This window comes from Esox lucius, chromosome 14 (genome assembly GCF_011004845.1).
Source record: "Esox lucius isolate fEsoLuc1 chromosome 14, fEsoLuc1.pri, whole genome shotgun sequence".
Taxonomy (NCBI): domain Eukaryota; kingdom Metazoa; phylum Chordata; class Actinopteri; order Esociformes; family Esocidae; genus Esox; species Esox lucius.
This window is the reverse complement of record NC_047582.1, coordinates 15,318,276-15,335,028: the sequence shown is the minus strand read 5'-3', so window position 1 is coordinate 15,335,028 and position 16,753 is coordinate 15,318,276. Positions and strand designations below refer to the sequence as shown.

The 16,753-nt window shown below is 43.3% G+C and overlaps 1 protein-coding gene across 10 annotated transcripts in view; it reads left to right on the top strand.

The window, feature by feature from the left end:
- vav2 (vav 2 guanine nucleotide exchange factor) overlaps nucleotides 1–16,753 on the top strand; it is a 168,938-nt gene that overhangs the window by 133,563 nt on the left and 18,622 nt on the right. For 6 of the 10 annotated variants that reach the window (XM_010893932.5, XM_010893925.4, XM_010893927.4 and 3 more), the window contains exons 5-9: nucleotides 6,264–6,369; nucleotides 7,057–7,071; nucleotides 9,611–9,709; nucleotides 10,838–10,906; nucleotides 12,905–13,005. In XM_010893932.5, coding sequence (XP_010892234.1) covers nucleotides 6,264–6,369; nucleotides 7,057–7,071; nucleotides 9,611–9,709; nucleotides 10,838–10,906; nucleotides 12,905–13,005 — 390 coding nt within the window. The remainder of the gene's footprint in view (nucleotides 1–6,263; nucleotides 6,370–7,056; nucleotides 7,072–9,610; nucleotides 9,710–10,837; nucleotides 10,907–12,904; nucleotides 13,006–16,753) is intronic. The other 4 variants (XM_010893934.5, XM_010893933.5, XM_010893931.4 and 1 more) reach the window with 1 other exon arrangement.

Genomic DNA, 16,753 nt, shown 5'->3' with positions numbered 1-16,753 from the left:
GTATTATAATATTTTATTCTAATATTTTGGGCTTTTCATGAGGTGTAAGCCATAATCATCGAGATTGAAAAAAATGGCTTGAAAAATGTTTCACTTTATGTGCAATGAATCTAGAATATATGAAGGTGTCACTTTTTGATTTGAATTACAGGGAAAAAACTTTTCCAAGATATTCAATTTATTTTGGATGCACTGGTATTGATAAAATGTTATCTTACACACAGGAGTAGCTAACAGAGAGCTAATAGATATGACAAGTCAGCTGAAAGATATGACAACAATATGGAAATGCATTTGATTCCTTCTTCCTGTGATGATCTAGTAAATGACACATTCTCTAAATGAAATGAACCCATTCATACTGTTGCACCAATCAAAATATAAAAGATCATCTCTTAATAGAAACCTCCCTGGAGGAATGTAAACAAATTAACTGAAGGGAATTCATTAGGATGACTGAACGGGCGTGGAGGAAATGACAAGTCCACCGTAATGTTTTTAAAGAGCACATTGATATTTACAGTCATTAAACGTGCTGGAATAAATCCTCTCTCTAAATCAATTACTGAAAGTCAGAATAATGAACTAGTGTTGTTGTTTTTTTTACTCCAACCAGTTACAGCTTTGTCAGTGTTTTTCTTTCCACCCCTTAGAATCTATTGCCCACCTCTAAGTGTGCCGTGTGTGTCATGTTTCATCCTTAGCAAATAATCTTAACTTCTAGTTATTCTCAATACATGCCGGGTCCCTATGGACTCTTTTTTCCTAGTTGAAGTCTTGTATTTGTCTTCTTAACAGAATTCCCACAAAAAAAAATTTAAACTGTATTTAACTGTGTAGATGTATTATTGTCAGTTACTCCCTGTGAACTTCCATTTCTAGCCCCAGTTAAAACAGCCTAAATGAAAAAGCACATTAGTTCCTTCAGTCTTTAGCAATTATAAACCCATTTCCCATTACTCATTTTTAGGGAAAATATTTTTTTAATGTTATTTTATGATAATTCTCCCCAAAATGAATTAATCAGACTTCCCTGACCACCATAGTACAATGACCTTGTATTAATGGATTTAACTGCCACATTTGATATTCAATCTTAATGTTCTCTCTAACAAGACCTATAGGGTTTAATTTGGATGCCCTCTCAAAGATAATCTCTTGTGGGGTCCCTCAGGATTCAATTGTAGGCCCAATACCTTTTAGCTTGTATATGTTGCCTTTTAATACCATTGTAAAATTGTATTAATTTTCAGAGCGACGCTGATGATACAAATGTATATCTCTGTAATAACAGTTCAGTTTAGCTGTATTGCCATTAAATGTATTTTTTTATATATTTTATAATGTGTGTGTATATTTATATATTATAAACCCATATAAATGTATTTATGTGTTCATATACATAATGAATACATTTGAATACATTTTGGCTAAATGTTAATTTTGTTTAATAACATTCTGCTTTTGCCCTTTTCTTTTTACATAAACAAATTGATCTGGTTTATGGTGAAATAAAAAGAGGAATCATAGCCCTCTCAGATGCTTGTTAATATCTAGATAGTCCCATTCCATCTTATATAATCAAAAGTAAGAAGGTGGTCCATGGCAGGACCCTTTCTATCTGCATGAGAAAAATTATGGTCTCATTTCCTCAACTTTCTGATTGCATCTGAGAGGTTTTGGAAGCCTGAAATGTCCCCCAAGTAAATCTGTTTATTTTATCCATGAGCTTCCAAATGTGCCAGATCCAGTCATATGTCTCTAGTTAATCCACTCTTCTACAGTTGCACACACACGCTCAAATTTGTCATGAATTGCAACCCTAGCCTGGTGATGAACATGGGCATAACCTTCCATTGGATTTCGTCTGCACATCCTGCTCCCTGTAGAGAGAAGAAGAGAGTGGAAATTCCCCATGAAGTTTGCTTTTCACTCAGCAGTGATTAATCTCTCAAACACTGTACATTAATCTGAAATGTGACATCTACAGTACTCCCATCGAATCTGTTTCAAATCTTGCCATGTCCATGCTAGAGTGGATATAATCCAAGGACTTTAAAGATGATGATGATATCAATAAGAGCCTGAGATAACCTTTCACCCTGTGTGGTCAGCCCTTGGCAGCCAGGCTGGCAGTCTGTCCCTGGTCCATGTCCAGACGGGGATTTAATAAGTAGGTCTATGTCCTGACCCCAGTAGACAGGATGACAGCATGGTCATTGACCTAAGAGAGGAGGATAATGCCAGAGCCCAGATGACAACATGACATTTACCCACAATGCAAGACTCCCGGGGAGAGGAGCAGATTGCTGAACACACGTTTGGATCTTCTGTATGGACACTCATGAGTAGGCACATCTGCACAGGTACCGTGTGGCTGCTTTCAATGTCAGTGTCTGATCCCGTGTGATAACCCCGTTGACGTTGAGACCAACTAGGTCATCAGAAAGGTCCGTCAGGAAAGATGGCACTCCCGCCTTGTTGACTACATTAAAATGGCGGGTGCATTCAATTGTCAATGCAATGTGCCAGAACACGCTTTTTCCCAGGTACAGTGGGGAGAACAAGTATTTGATACACTGCCGATTTTGCAGGTTTTCCCACTTACAAAGCATGTAGAAGAACTGTGAGTGATGGAATCTAAAACAAAAATCCAGAAAATCACATTGTATGATTTTTAAGTAATTAATTTGCATTTTATTGCATGACATAAGTATTTGATACATCAGAAAAGCAGAACTTAAGATTTGGCACAGAAACCTTTGTTTGCAATTACAGAGATCATACGTTTCCTGTAGTTCTTGACCAGGTTTGCACATACTGCAGCAGGGATTTTGGCCCACTCCTCCATACAGACCTTCTCCAGATCCTTCAGGTCGCTGGGCAATACGGACTTTCAGCTCCCTCCAAATATTTTTTATTGGGTTCAGGTCTGGAGACTGGCTAGGCCACTCCAGGACCTTGAGATGCTTCTTACGGGTCGTTGTCCTTCTGGAAGACCCAGCCACAACCCATCTTCAATGCTCTTACTGAGGGAAGGAGGTTGTTGGCCAAGATCTCGCGATACATGGCCCCATCCATCCTACCCTCAATACGGTGTAGTCGTCCTGTCCCCTTTGCAGAAAAGCATCCCCAAAGAATGATGTTTCCACCTCCATGCTTCATGGTTGAGATGGTGTTCTTGGGGTTGTACTCATCCTTCTTCTTCCTCCAAACACGGCGAGTGGAGTTTAGACAAAAAAGCTCTATTTTGTCTCATCAGACCACATGACCTTCTCCCATTCCTCCTCTGGATCATCTATATGGTCATTGGCAAACTTCAGATGGGCCTGGATATGCACTGGCTTGAGCCTTGCGTGCGCTGCAGGATTTTAATCCATGACGGTGTAGTGTGTTACTAATGGTTTTCTTTGAGACTTTGGTCCCAGCTCTCTTCAGGTCATTGACCAGGTCCTGCCGTGTAGTTCTGGGCTGATCCCTCACCTTCCTCATGTTCATTGATGCCCCACGAGGTGAGATCTTGCATGGTGCCCCAGACCGAGGGAGATTGACCGTTATCTTGAACTTCTTCCATTTTCTAATAATTGCGGCAACAATTGTTGCCTTCTCACCAAGCTGCTTGCCTATTGTCCTGTAGCCCATCCCAGCCTTGTGCAGGTCTACAATTTTATCCCCGATGTCCTTACACAGCTCTCTGGTCTTGGCCATTGTGGAGAGGTTGGAGTCTGTTTGATTGAGTGTGTGGACAGGTGTCTTTTATACAGGTAACGAGTTCAAACAGGTGCAGTTAATACAGGTAATGAGTGGAGAACAGGAGGGCTTCTTAAAGAAAAACTAACAGGTCTGTGAGAGCCGGAATTCTTACTGGTTGGTAGGTGATCAAATACTTATGTCATGCAATAAAATGCAAATTAATTATTTAAAAATCATACAATGTGATTTTCTGGATTTTTGTTTTAGATTCCGTCTCTCACAGTTGAAGAGTACCAATGATAAAAATGACAGATGTGGCAAAATCAGCAGTGTATCAAATACTTGTTCTCCCCACTGTATGTGCCCTCTGAGCATCTCCCACATGGAGCACACACACACAGTGTACATGTATTCACAAATGTCCGGCCCACTTTTTAATTATGTCTGTCCATCAAGCCTGTTACTCGAGCTATTCCAAACACATTCCCTGCCCCTCCCACGTATACACACACACGCGCTGATCCTGTCTCAGGAGCTGGTTTCTCCTCACTCCCCATGTTCAGTATGTTATACACAGACCACTGCACTAACCACAATTCAGCTAATGACTCTCCAGGGTTCTGAGCAACAATGGGATTTGATTCTGAACATTGCCTGTCCCTGAATAACTGTGTGTCTCTGAGGTCACGGGTGCCTTCTGGAATGCGGCGTCTCACATCCTGCTAATGAAGGAACAGCACAGGCATTGGAGTGACACTGTGGCACCTTAATGAAAACTTAAAACCACTTGCACACAAGGAGAAGGACATTGGAGAATATTTATCTGTGGCTGTGGTCGTCTTTCTTTTCCTCGTGTTCTTTAATAAATCTGTTTTCTGTGTTAATGCCATTCACAAAATATAGAAGAACCTTTCAGTCACATATGGGCAAGATTGAAGATAAACAAGGCGTCAATACATCCATTAAGATTCACTATGTACACCACGCTATTCATTCCAGTGTATGGGAACGACATCTCTGTTTGTTATTAACCTTTTCAGAGTAACAATGCAACAAGTCACCCCTACCTTGGATACAAAAAAAACCAGTTAAGAAGCAATTTTATAGCTAACACAAGAACACGCATTGGGAGTGTGATGATGGCGTTGTGTCATGGAAACCTCCAAGCCGAGTCACTACACATGCCACATCTGTAGCAATGTGCAGAAATCAACAATGATTACAGAGCCCACTTGTTGTCGACTGAGCTGTGAGAGGGAGTAGACCGCTAGGAGAGAGCATACCCACTGTTCTAGGAACAAAAGACTAGAGGTCACTGGGCAGCACTCATCACATCCTACAAAACACACACACACACCACTGTCAGAGCCTGTGCAATGTTGGCATCTCTACTAATTAAATGTCATTCAGTCAGTGTGGTGCAAAACCACAAGGCACAACACCCCCCCTAACGTCATTATTAGATTAAAAGTCTAGTATGTAGAATAGCCCTGAACTGTAGTGGAACTAATTAGGTTTTTCTGAGGACAGTTATCTCCTGTCCTCAGAAAATGGCTTAGGGGAACAAACAATGTGGAGCCTTTCAGGATTTCCGGGTTTTCTGGCGGTGAGAATTAGCATAGAATGGTGTTTTGATGTGGGACAGAGGCCCTGGATGTGCTGCGAGCAGCAGGGGGAGGTCTTCGGAGTGGCCCGCTTGTGAACCGGGAACCAGTCACAACCGTGACACCACAGAACGACAGCAGCTTTCAGCTGTACATTCCTGTCGTAGTCACAGGCAGGGAAGGACACCGGCGTGGCTGTCAGGCTGGTTACGTGGGAGCCGGGCTGAGATGTGGCTGTGCTCCTCCGGTGACAGTGGCTAGGTGCAGGCTGATGGACGCCAACGGGGCCATCAGTGGCCGGTTCCCAGGTGCCCGCTGCTTATTGGATCTGGCTTCACATTCGCTGTCAGGGACCGTACAGTGTGAAACTTGCCCGAGCGCACACATGCTTATCGTCCTATAGTTAACACACAGAAAGGATCTGGAACGGAAATCCCTTCCGGTTGTTGGCAAGAATCTGTCCTTATTCTGTCATTGAAGTATTTGGGTATTGCTGTCATCTCGATCTACTTATTGTACTGTCCCCATGTGGGAATTGAACATGGAGCCCTGGTGTTGTGAGCACCATGCTCGACCTACCGAGCTACAATGGACAGTCTTTTACAGGGTCTCTAAATGATCTCCTGAGCCACCCAGAACATCTGGTACTGGTACTTGGTACTGTACTCTGGTACTTGGTACTGTACATTAGCGAGAGATGCTCGTGGAGTGGTTATGAAGGGGATGAGGGCTCAGTGTGAGCCTTGCTAAGGACCAGTAACAGGGAACCACTGTCAGATCAGCACTCAGCTAAGTGTCAAGTACCTAATCTGATTTTAATGGTGTGGTTATCCATCGCTGTTAAGTGTCTCAGTGAACCATTCAAAGAATATTACAAAACTAACTGTTTGAGTCTGTGTGGGTGTGTGTCTGTCGCTGTCTGTGTGTCTGTGTCTGTGTGTGTGTCTGTGTGTGTGTGTTCCACAGTGAACATGACGTGGGGGAGGATGATATCTATGACTGCGTTCCCTGTGAGGATGATGGGGATGACATCTACGAGGACATTATCAAGGTGGAAGTACGACAACCCATGGTGAGGGCTTTGTGTGTGTGTCTGTGTTTGTGAGTTTGTGTGATTCTCTTGTCACTTATCTGTGGGTGTGTGTCTGTGTTTATGTGGTGTGTGCATGTGGATGCCCTCTCTTTGTCTGGAGGTGTTGGCATGGTGTGTGTCTCTGTCTGGGTGAGTTTCTGTGCGGCATGTGTTGGTGTGTCTGTCTGTTTCTGGTGTGTGTCTCTGTCTGGGTGTGTTTCTGTGCGGCATGTGTTGGTGTGTCTGTCTGTTTCTGGTGTGTGTCTCTGTCTGGGTGTGTTTCTGTGCGGCATGTGTTGGTGTGTCTGTCTGTTTCTGGTGTGTGTCTCTGTCTGGGTGTGTTTCTGTGCGGCATGTGTTGGTGTGTCTGTCTGTTTCTGGTGTGTGTCTCTGTCTGGGTGAGTTTCTGTGTGGTATATGTGTCTCTCTCGCCATATGAGGTGTGTGCTTGCATATGTATTTCTGTGGTTTTCCAAATTGCGTGCCTGTGTGTGTATGTGGTGTGTGTGTCTGTCTGGGTGTATTTCTGCATGGCATGTGTAGATCTGTGCCTGTCTGGGTGTGTTGGCGGTGCGTGCCTGTGCCTGTGAGTATGTGTGTGGTGTGTATGTCCTTTCTGACCTATCCGTCCGCGTGTCTGTCTTCTGCTTTGCTCATCGGCTCTGTTGTCCCTTCCCAACGCTGCAGATCAGATACATGCAGGTAAGTGTTCTGACTCACCCCAGCAGTCGTCCAGCATCGTCAGACATGTCCTCACGTCCTCACGCCTTTAGGTCAATAAACTTCAGTGCTGGTCACGGGGAACCCCATCTGGCCACTGTGCGTGTGCGTGTGATTCACTGTGACTTCAACATATCAGCAGTAACACCATGACAGTGTCCCTATGATGTCATCAAAAGAAGCCAGATACCACGATATTACGTCATCAAAAACAGCCAGATGCCAGATCAAACCACATAAACCATTTCAATGAAACACAGCTGTCATCAGTCTCTATGTCAGGTCTGTAACTCTGCTCCCCGACAGCTCTGATTGGGTGCTTGTTTTCCATTACCCAGATCTGGATCTGGGCCTCGGAGCCTTTAATTGGCTGTGGTTTGACTTGATTATCACCATATTGTATTATCAGAACTGCTTATCGACATGCAGTCTGTTCCAGATGGCACAATAGAAGGAATATTCCTCACAGCAATCAAGACTGCTGACAGTCGTATCCGCCCAGATAATTAAGAATGAGATGATGTCAAAAATTCCGCAAGAGTCGTATTATTTAACTGTTACAGTCGCAGATGTTCTTTCTCTTATTTAGCTTTTTTTGTGCCGTCTCTTGTTTGTAATGCATTGTAATTCACTGATCCGAAGCTGCTAGGTTAGCCAGGCTGTCCACGTTTCCCGGCTCTGCCATGCTCCCGGCCCCAGATGTTTTCCCTGATTCAGAGCTGCAGACACCAGTGTTAATTAGCACTTTGCCCTGAGCACTCAACTCATACCCCAGTTCCACTTCCAGCATTTTTGTCACCGCTTCCCTCAACATGGCCAGTCGGCAATTACAGTTAATCAGAAGTCTAATATTCTATTGGGGTCGGTGAGGAATGAGAATTGGGATCATTTTGTTCAAATTCCCATTGTGTGGTTTGGAAGCAGCATCATAAGACCTCTGAGGGAAGCTGGTCTCTGTCTAGAAAAATGTACAGTCAGAACTCACTGGGTACTGGCATTTGTTACTGCACACTGATGAACACGTCTAACTCACAGGGAGAATAAATTGTGTGCTTGTTGTGTCCGTGGTACCTCATAGTTTGTGCAGATGTTAACTTGCATTTCCCTGCACTTAGCAAGATGCATATTGACTATTTTGTGGAATCATGTACAGTGGATATAGACAGTCTACACACAGGTTCTTGTGATGTAAAAGAATGAGACAAAGATAAATCATGTCAGAACTTTTTCCACTATTAATGTGTCCTATAATGTGAACAATTCAATTGAAAAACTAACTGAAATCTGTGAGAATAAGTGTGCACACCCTTAAACTAATTCTTTGTTGAAGGACCTTTTGATTTTATTACAGCACTCAGTCTTTTTGGGTAGGCGTCATGGCACGTCTTGACATGGCAATATTTGCCCACTCTAATTTGCAAAAGCATCTGTCAGATTGCGAGGACATCTCCTGTGCACAGCCCTCTTCAGATCACCCCACAGATGTTCAACTGGATTCAGGTCTGGGCTCTGGCTTGGCCATTCCAAAACGTTAATCTTCTTCTGGTGAAGCCATGCTTTTGTGGATTTGGATGTGTGCTTGGGGTCTTTGGGGCTGCCACCAACATGCTTCAGTGTGGGTATGGTGTTCTTTGGGTGATGTGCAGTGTTGTTTTTGCGCCAAACATACCTTTTGGAATTATGGCCAAAAAGTTCAACCTTGGTTTCATCAGACCATAACACATTTTCCCACGTGCTGTTGGGCGACTTGTTTGTTTGTTTTTGCAAACTTCAGCCGGGCTTGGATGTTTTTCTTTGTAAGAAAAGCCTTCTGTCTTGCAAACCTACCCCATAACCAATTCAAATGAAGAATACGGGAGATTGTTGTCACATGTAGCACACAGCCAGTACTTGCCAGAAATTCTTGCAGTTCCTTTAATGTTGGAGTCTTGGAAGCCTCCCTGACCAGTTTTCTTTCTCCTGATTGATATCTTTCAACAATGAGGTCCCTCTGATGCTTTGCTCTCTGCGGACCATGGCTTTTGCTCTGAGATGCAACTGAGTAAATGTCAGGAAAATCCTACTAGAACAGCTGAACTTTATTTGTGATTAATCAGAGTCACTCTGATGGCAGGTGTGTAATGACTTCGATTTAACATGAGTTAGAATGTGATTGGTTAATTCTGAACACAGCCACATCCCCAGTTCTAAGAGGATGTGCACACTTATGCAACCAGGTTATTGTAAGGTTTTTATTTTAAATGTTTCCCCCTCAAAGATTTCAGTTTGTTTTTCAATTGAATTGTTCACGTTATAGGTCACATTAAAAGTGGAAAAAGTTCTGACATTATTTATTTTTGTCTCATTCTTTTACATCACAAAAACCTGTCATTTTAACAGGGGTGTGTATACTTTTTATATCCACTGTATGTATAGTACAACTGTTAAAATGTGGCCCGGTGTGTCTGAGACCTGCCATTAAACCACTGGACACCAGTCAGTTTTGACAGCCCAGTATGACTTCTGATCTGGTTCATTACAGAAAATGGGCATGACAGAAGAGGACAAAAGAAACTGTTGCTTAGTGGAGATCCAGGAGACTGAAGCGAAGTACTACAAGACGCTGGAGGACATTGAGAAGGTAGGTGTGTGTGTGTGTGTCTGTGTGAGTTTCTGTGAGTGTGTGTGTTTGTCTCCCGGAGTGTGTCTGTGTGCATCTGGCTGGCTTTGTTGAGTCTGCCCCCTAAACAAAACAAAATGAGAGAACTGGAATAGAGGAGCTGGGTTTAGTCACGTCTCCTGTGACAGGGCCACAGGAAGCAGGCGCTGGGGAAATGTCAGCTATTGGCAGGTTCACAGCGGAAGACAAATGTCTGTGGAGCAGATCGATAGGTTTATTATTGGCATGGTAACGTGGGATGAAACTGATCCCCAAGGCTCTATGTGTAGACACACTTGCACATACACACATGTGCACACGCACACATAATACACAAAATACTCACAAATACACACATACTCACAAATACACACATACTCACAAATACACACAAACTCACAAATACACACATACTCACAAATACACACATACTCACAAATACACACAAACTCAAACAGACAGTTCTGCATGGATTGTAAAATATGCTGTGTATATCAGCAGTAAAACAGTAGCTTTTCCATGATAAGAAATACATTATTCATAATGTGATGGACAGTTCAACATGATCCGTTCCATTAGAATGAAGGTGTGTTTGTGTTTGCTAAGCCAAACAAACATGCAATTAAATCTGAATTACTGTATGGCCAGAGCACCCGTTTGCGCTTAATTAATTTGGGGTTAATATAGTCGTCATCTCTTCATTACATTTTAATAGACCTATTTGTTATCATTAAGATTATGTAATATCGCAAGCATACAATGTCGTTACTCAAACAGTGGGGAAAGTTTTGCCAGTGAACATCAGTACAGCAAACATAATCAGTGGTTCATATTCCCAGCACATCATGGGCCCTTTAAATAAATGGGCTGCACGTGTCTGTGTATGTAAGAGAATGATTAGGCAACCAGCACATTATAGCGGAGCCTGTTCTATGATGGATTTTTCTTGGTGCCCCAGCGCGTGACATTGAATTAAACTGGTGTTTAATTTACAACTCTACCCTTCTACACTAACATTTCTTTAGAATGTCATGTTCTTCAGACAATTATGTTTGTATATTGCCATGCAAATCCTTTTGACTTTTGTAGTGTTCTGTTTTGTTTCTACAGAATTATATGATCCCTTTGAAGCAGGTTCTCAGTCCACAAGACATGGAGGCCATCTTTGTAAATCTCGAGGTGAGTACATGCAGTGAGATGATGAGGCTGGTCCCAGTTTTGATATGGAGGGGATGTGTCAGTATGATGTGTCAGTATGATGTTTCAGTATGAAGAGGATTTGTCAGTATGATCTGTCATTATTGTGTCAGTAGGAAGGGGATGTGTCATTATGATTTGTGATTATTAGTTGTCAGAATGCAGGGGATGTGTCAGTATGATGTGTCTTAATTATGGGTTTTTATAGAAGGGATGTCAGTACGATGTGTCGGTATGGATGGGATGTTCCATTAGGATGTGGCAGTATGGAGTACATGTGACATTATTATGGTTCAGTATGGTGGGAATGTGTCAGTATTGAGGGGATGTGTCAGTATGATGTGTCTTTGTGGTGTGTTGTTATAGAGGGGATGTCAGTATGATGTGTTATGTGTTATAGCTTCGGTGGCAACTAAGGAATTGTTTCCTTATTTTTTCATCAGATATAAATCAGATATGAATCATTACATCGGTGGAGACCAAACATAAACCTACTTAAAAATATCTTAAAAATAAGACTAGAAATGGTTGTGAACTAGGACTAGATTTAATATGGTTAAATCTCTGGATTTTGATGGTGAGGTATAGAGCCACATAAAACATGTTAATAAAACCTGGAAAATTATATCTCTCAGACTTGGGTTGGGTGTGGTCAGGGCTGGTGATTGTGTGTGGGGTTTAAGTTGGGGTTGCTTTCGGATTTAGGCATTATCACGTGGGGCAAGGCTGGATTTGAGAAAAATACAAAACAAGCTGGTGTGTAATCTCTATGGAATCTATTTACCCATTTTATGGGTTTCTCTATACCTCCAAATGACTATAGGACTGGCTCTTTGCTGCCACAATAGTCGAGAAATACATTTCGTTAGACTGGGACTATATGGGGGAAAACTGATTTTGAGATATACATAGGTCAGTTTGGAGGTGATTTGTCAATGTGGAGTTGATGTGTCAGTGTGGAGTTGATGTGTCAGTGTGGAGTTGATGTGTCAGTGTGGAGGTGATGTGTCAGTGTGGAGGTGATGTGTCACTAGGAAAGTGATGTGTCACTAGGCAGGTGATGTGTCACTAGGGCGGTGATGTGTGTGTCTGTGTTGAGGTGATGTGTTAGTGTGTAGGTGACATGTCACTTTGTAGCTGATGTGACATTGTGGTCGGTCAGTGTGGAGGTGATGTTTCAGTGTAGAGGTGATGTGTCGGTGTGGAGGTGTTGTGTCGGTGTGGAGGTGATGTGTGAATGGGGAGGTGATGTGACGTTGTAGAGGTCATGTGTTAGTGTGTAGGTGACATGTCACTTTGTAGCTGATGTGACATTGTGGTCGGTCAGTGTGGAGGTGATGTTTCAGTGTAGAGGTGATGTGTCAATGTGGAGGTGATGTGTCGGTGTGGAGGTGATGTGTCGGTGTAGAGGTGATGTGTCAATGTGGAGGTGATGTTTCAGTGTGGAGGTGATGTTTCAGTGTGGAGGTGATTTGTCAATGTGGAGGGGATGTGTCAGTGTGGAGGGGATGTGTCAGTGTGGAGGTGATGTTTCAGTGTGGAGGTGATTTGTCGATGTGGAGGTGATTTGTCAGTGTAGTGGTGATGTGTCGGTGTGGAGGTGTTGTGTCAGTGTGGAAGTGCTGTGTCGGTGTGGAGGTGATTTGTCAATGTGGAGGTGATGTGACGTTGTAGAGGTGATGTGTCAGTGTGGAGGTGATGTGTCAATGTGGAGGTGATGTGACGTTGTAGAGGTGATGTGTCGTTGTAGAGGTGATGTGTCGTTGTAGAGGTGATGTGTCAGTGTGGAGGTGATGTGTCAGTGTGGAGGTGATGTGTCAGTGTGGAGGTGATGTGTCAATGTGGAGGTGTTGTGTCTGTGTGGAGGGGATGTGTCAGTTTAGAGGTGATATGTCGGTGTGGTGTAAAGGTAATGTGTCAGTGTGGAGGTGATGTGTCGGTGTTGACCATGCTGACTTAGGTTGTTCTGTTCGCATACAGGATGTGATTAAGGTCCACTTTGCCCTGCTGAGGGCCATCGATCTCAACATGGTGAGCGGAGGTAACGGACTGGGGAAGATCTTCATTGACTTCAAGGAAAGGTTAGTAACCCCAGGGAGGTTGTGCATGGGTGTGTGTGTCCTAGAGAGATCAGTATTCCATGCTGTCATGCCTGCATGTATTTGAATTTAGATGCAGGATTTCTGGATAAAAGGACTGAGGGTAGATGAGATAAGTGTTGAACAGAATAAGTAAATTAAAATGCACATAAGCAAAGAGCTGACTAGGTCTGTAACACTCAAATAATAATAATTCAAACAAGTTACTAGGTCAGATAGCACACTCAAAATGTCCTGTGTTCAATTAACACTATGAGTTTCTATTTTCTGCTAGTGATTAATTAACAAGTTTGATCAAAATAGACTTCTAGCTTTAATTACATTGTTATATTGAAATAGATTTCTTTGTTCTAACAGGGAATTATTGTGTTCTACTGAAATTTGTTTCTTTGTTCTATTAGTTATGAAGTAACTATGTTTGATTGAAATATGTTTCTATGTTCTACTAAGGAATAATTAAATTGTTCTGTTGAAATGGATTTCTATGTTCAACAGATGACTAATTAACTAGGTTTGAATTAAATAAATAGCTATGATCTACTAGAGATTAATTAAGTTGTTCTTTTGAAATGTATTTTATGTACTACTTAAAAATGAGGACAAATGAGACATGAGTTGATAGAAGTCTGTCAGAGCTGTGGATCAGTGTTTCACAACCTATGGGGTGCCAATTTGGGGTGCAAATGTTTCATGGGGGGTGCTGTAAAATGCCAGAGGAAGATGATACTGAGGCTCACTGTATCTTTGGTGTTTCTGTATGAAATTCAGAAACCGAGCTACAACCTACTAAATAAATTGGACTTAGATTACAGAATAGATATTGAATTAAACAGAATATCTACGATTAAATTGACAAAACATAAAGACTATAATTATAGTTATTATTTTAATGTTTTCGTTAAATAGCTTACCTCAAAGATCCCATGGTTGTTGTTAAATGAGCTTCAAAACAACAAGCTATTCTTGTGCCACGTAAATGCACACGCTGCCAGTGGATTTTAAATAGGCTGACTCAATACACAATTATACAAAAAGCAGTAGTGGGGCATTGTGACATTTTCAGGGCGCCCTGGGGGTGGAAAGTTAGGAACCTCTGCTGCGTATGATGGTCCCGCCTGATTTTGGAATATTCACATGGAGCCGTGGAGACAGGCCTCCATAAATGTGTATACACACGTGTGTATGTGTATTTGCCTCTGTGTGAGCACTATGAACAGTGATGTCATTAGACTCTGTGTGGTTCAGGGGTTTATGCAGCATCATTCAGAGCTAGCGTGACAGCAACAACGCTCTCTATCCCAATCTCACTCCCTCCCTCGGTCCACAAATACAGACTTCTCCTCCCTGCCCAGAACCTCTGTTTATTGCCCAGCCCCTACTGATCGGATAGAGCTGCCTTTAGATATCTTCAACTCAGGCACGCTATACTAAACCAGGCTTGGCCCGTATTGCTACAGCCAGAAGAGCAGCTAGAAAGCAGCAACATCTCTTAGGTCACTAATTATGGCCCGTGGCCTAATCATCAATGGCGAGTCATCGCATGACCTGCCAGCTGAAGCTACCACAGCTCAGATTTTATGTGACTGGTAGAATTTGTTGTGACTTTTAGGATGTTGAGCCTCCCAACACAGCAATACACTAGAAATCCCTTCGTCCCAACTTGTCAGCCTCAGAGCAGTGGAAGCTGTAAGGGAATGTCAATATTTACCTTCGGTGACATTCTGCTGAATGCGGAACAGAAGGGTATATCGGGTAAATTATTCATTAGATTTGCACAGTGCTGTGCCTAGCCGTGCGTCAGCAGCCTTTGGTATTCAGGAGATGATTGACAGACGAGCTCCTGGTGTTTCATTATGAGTGGCTCTCTACCTGGTAACAGAGCCCAGTGGCTGTGGGATTTGGCACCACTCAGCTGGATCCATTCTCATTAAAGCCCCCTCGTCGATTGGTTCTGATGACCCGGCTTCGTTTAATTAAGGTTGTTATCTCCGCTTGTAGGGCCTGGTGACCTTTTCAACAATACACTAGCTTTTTCCTCTCCTTGAGAAATGAATGAAATGCTTTTGAGGTTGTCATCGTTGCGCGCAGATAATGCCATTCAGAAAATGTCAGTGTTCTTCACAGCACCGCGGCTAATGGCAAATTTTTTGCATACGTGCTAAGACTTGGTGACAGTTTTAAATGCGCCATATAGAGGATGTCTTTAAGTGGCCCCCTGCCGGGCTCCCTCTTACACACAAGCCATTGTAGGGCTCACCACTTTCCCCAAAAAACCAAACTCATTTCCGGAGTAATCTGCGCCCCTGATAACCCTGTAATACGTACTCCGAGGCAAACAGAGAGGTGTTTTACCGGAAGGCTTTGTCTGCGTTCCCCTCCATTTGCTGTGTGCTGAGTGTGTTCAGCGAAGGTGAGGGGCTCCCAATGCCGCGTGTCAGACAGTATTACCTCTCCCTGCAGCCTGTCACTTCTGCTTTGCTCGGAGAGATTTCCTCCGCAGCCTGACGCTGGAGCCAGATGCAGACTTGCCACAGAGTTAGGGCTGAGGGCCGGGGGAGCAGTTACTCCAAATTGTATTTTCTCTGAAATAACATGCATGGCGGCATTCCCATGATAAGAGAGACAGGGCAGCGGCGGGTGAGAGAGAGGTAGTTACAGAGGGGAAGGACATTACATTGAGTCACGGCGACTGCGGTGTTTAGGCATTCTTTCTTCAATATGCTGTTTTACCTCCCATATTCTTCCTTCTCCGTTGTAACCTCTCATTATCTCTCACTCTATCTCTCTCCAGCCCGCTTCCTGAATGCTGCTAACACTGTTCTTAAGGCATTAGGAGCTGTGCTGAACCTTGGGTCTGTGAATACAGCCTTGGAATGTTTGGCTCTTGCCGTTGTCACAGGGTAGTAGGACGTAAGGGCTGAGACAGACTTTGACAGGCGGCGCTACCCGGAGCCAGCCGGGCCATGGAAGTGACAGAGGCCATGTGAATCAGGACTTTTCCCCATGACATGCCGAGCTCCTGGAGGGCCTGAAGGAAAGCAATCGTAGAGTCCTGGAGTTCTGCTTGAGCATCTACAGAGAGCACATGGATTTCTGAGGATTCCTATATGGAATCTCAGCATTTACCCATCGTCCTCCACTCTCTAGTCTCTCTGGGACGTTAGCGCATGCTTTGGTTAGTAGAACCCTCATTAGATCCATTTCATCCAATTATGCATTTGTCTCATTATTTAGTGAGATGTAAAGGGCATGTTATGATGAGACTGGCATCACGACCAGTCATCTAGACAGTTAATGGCGTTTCTTTAGTGATTTCCTCGTAGTGATGATGTTGGCGTTATCCAGTGGGGCCGCCCATGATTTTACCAGTCAGTCCTGTGACTCATCGTCACTGGTCTTGGCATGATGTTTTAAGGTCAGCATATGAGTCACATTTCACAAAATCATACGCTCCTTCGATTGTGCAACAGTGTGCGAATCATGTCTTGAATCAAGGAAGCCGAATACTTGACGTTGTGTGTGTGGGAGAGGGAAGACAGTGATAGATTTGAAAGCTCTGTAAAGAAGAAGACAGACGCAGTGATGAAAGGAGATAAAGAACCCGCTGGTACCCAGGGGAGCTGAACACCACCATACTCCTGCTCAGATGTGCCTGGACATAAGGAGAGGACAGGCTGTGCCTGTCAGTGTCTTCGGGACTAATTATGACAGACTCCACCGTGTTTGGGCC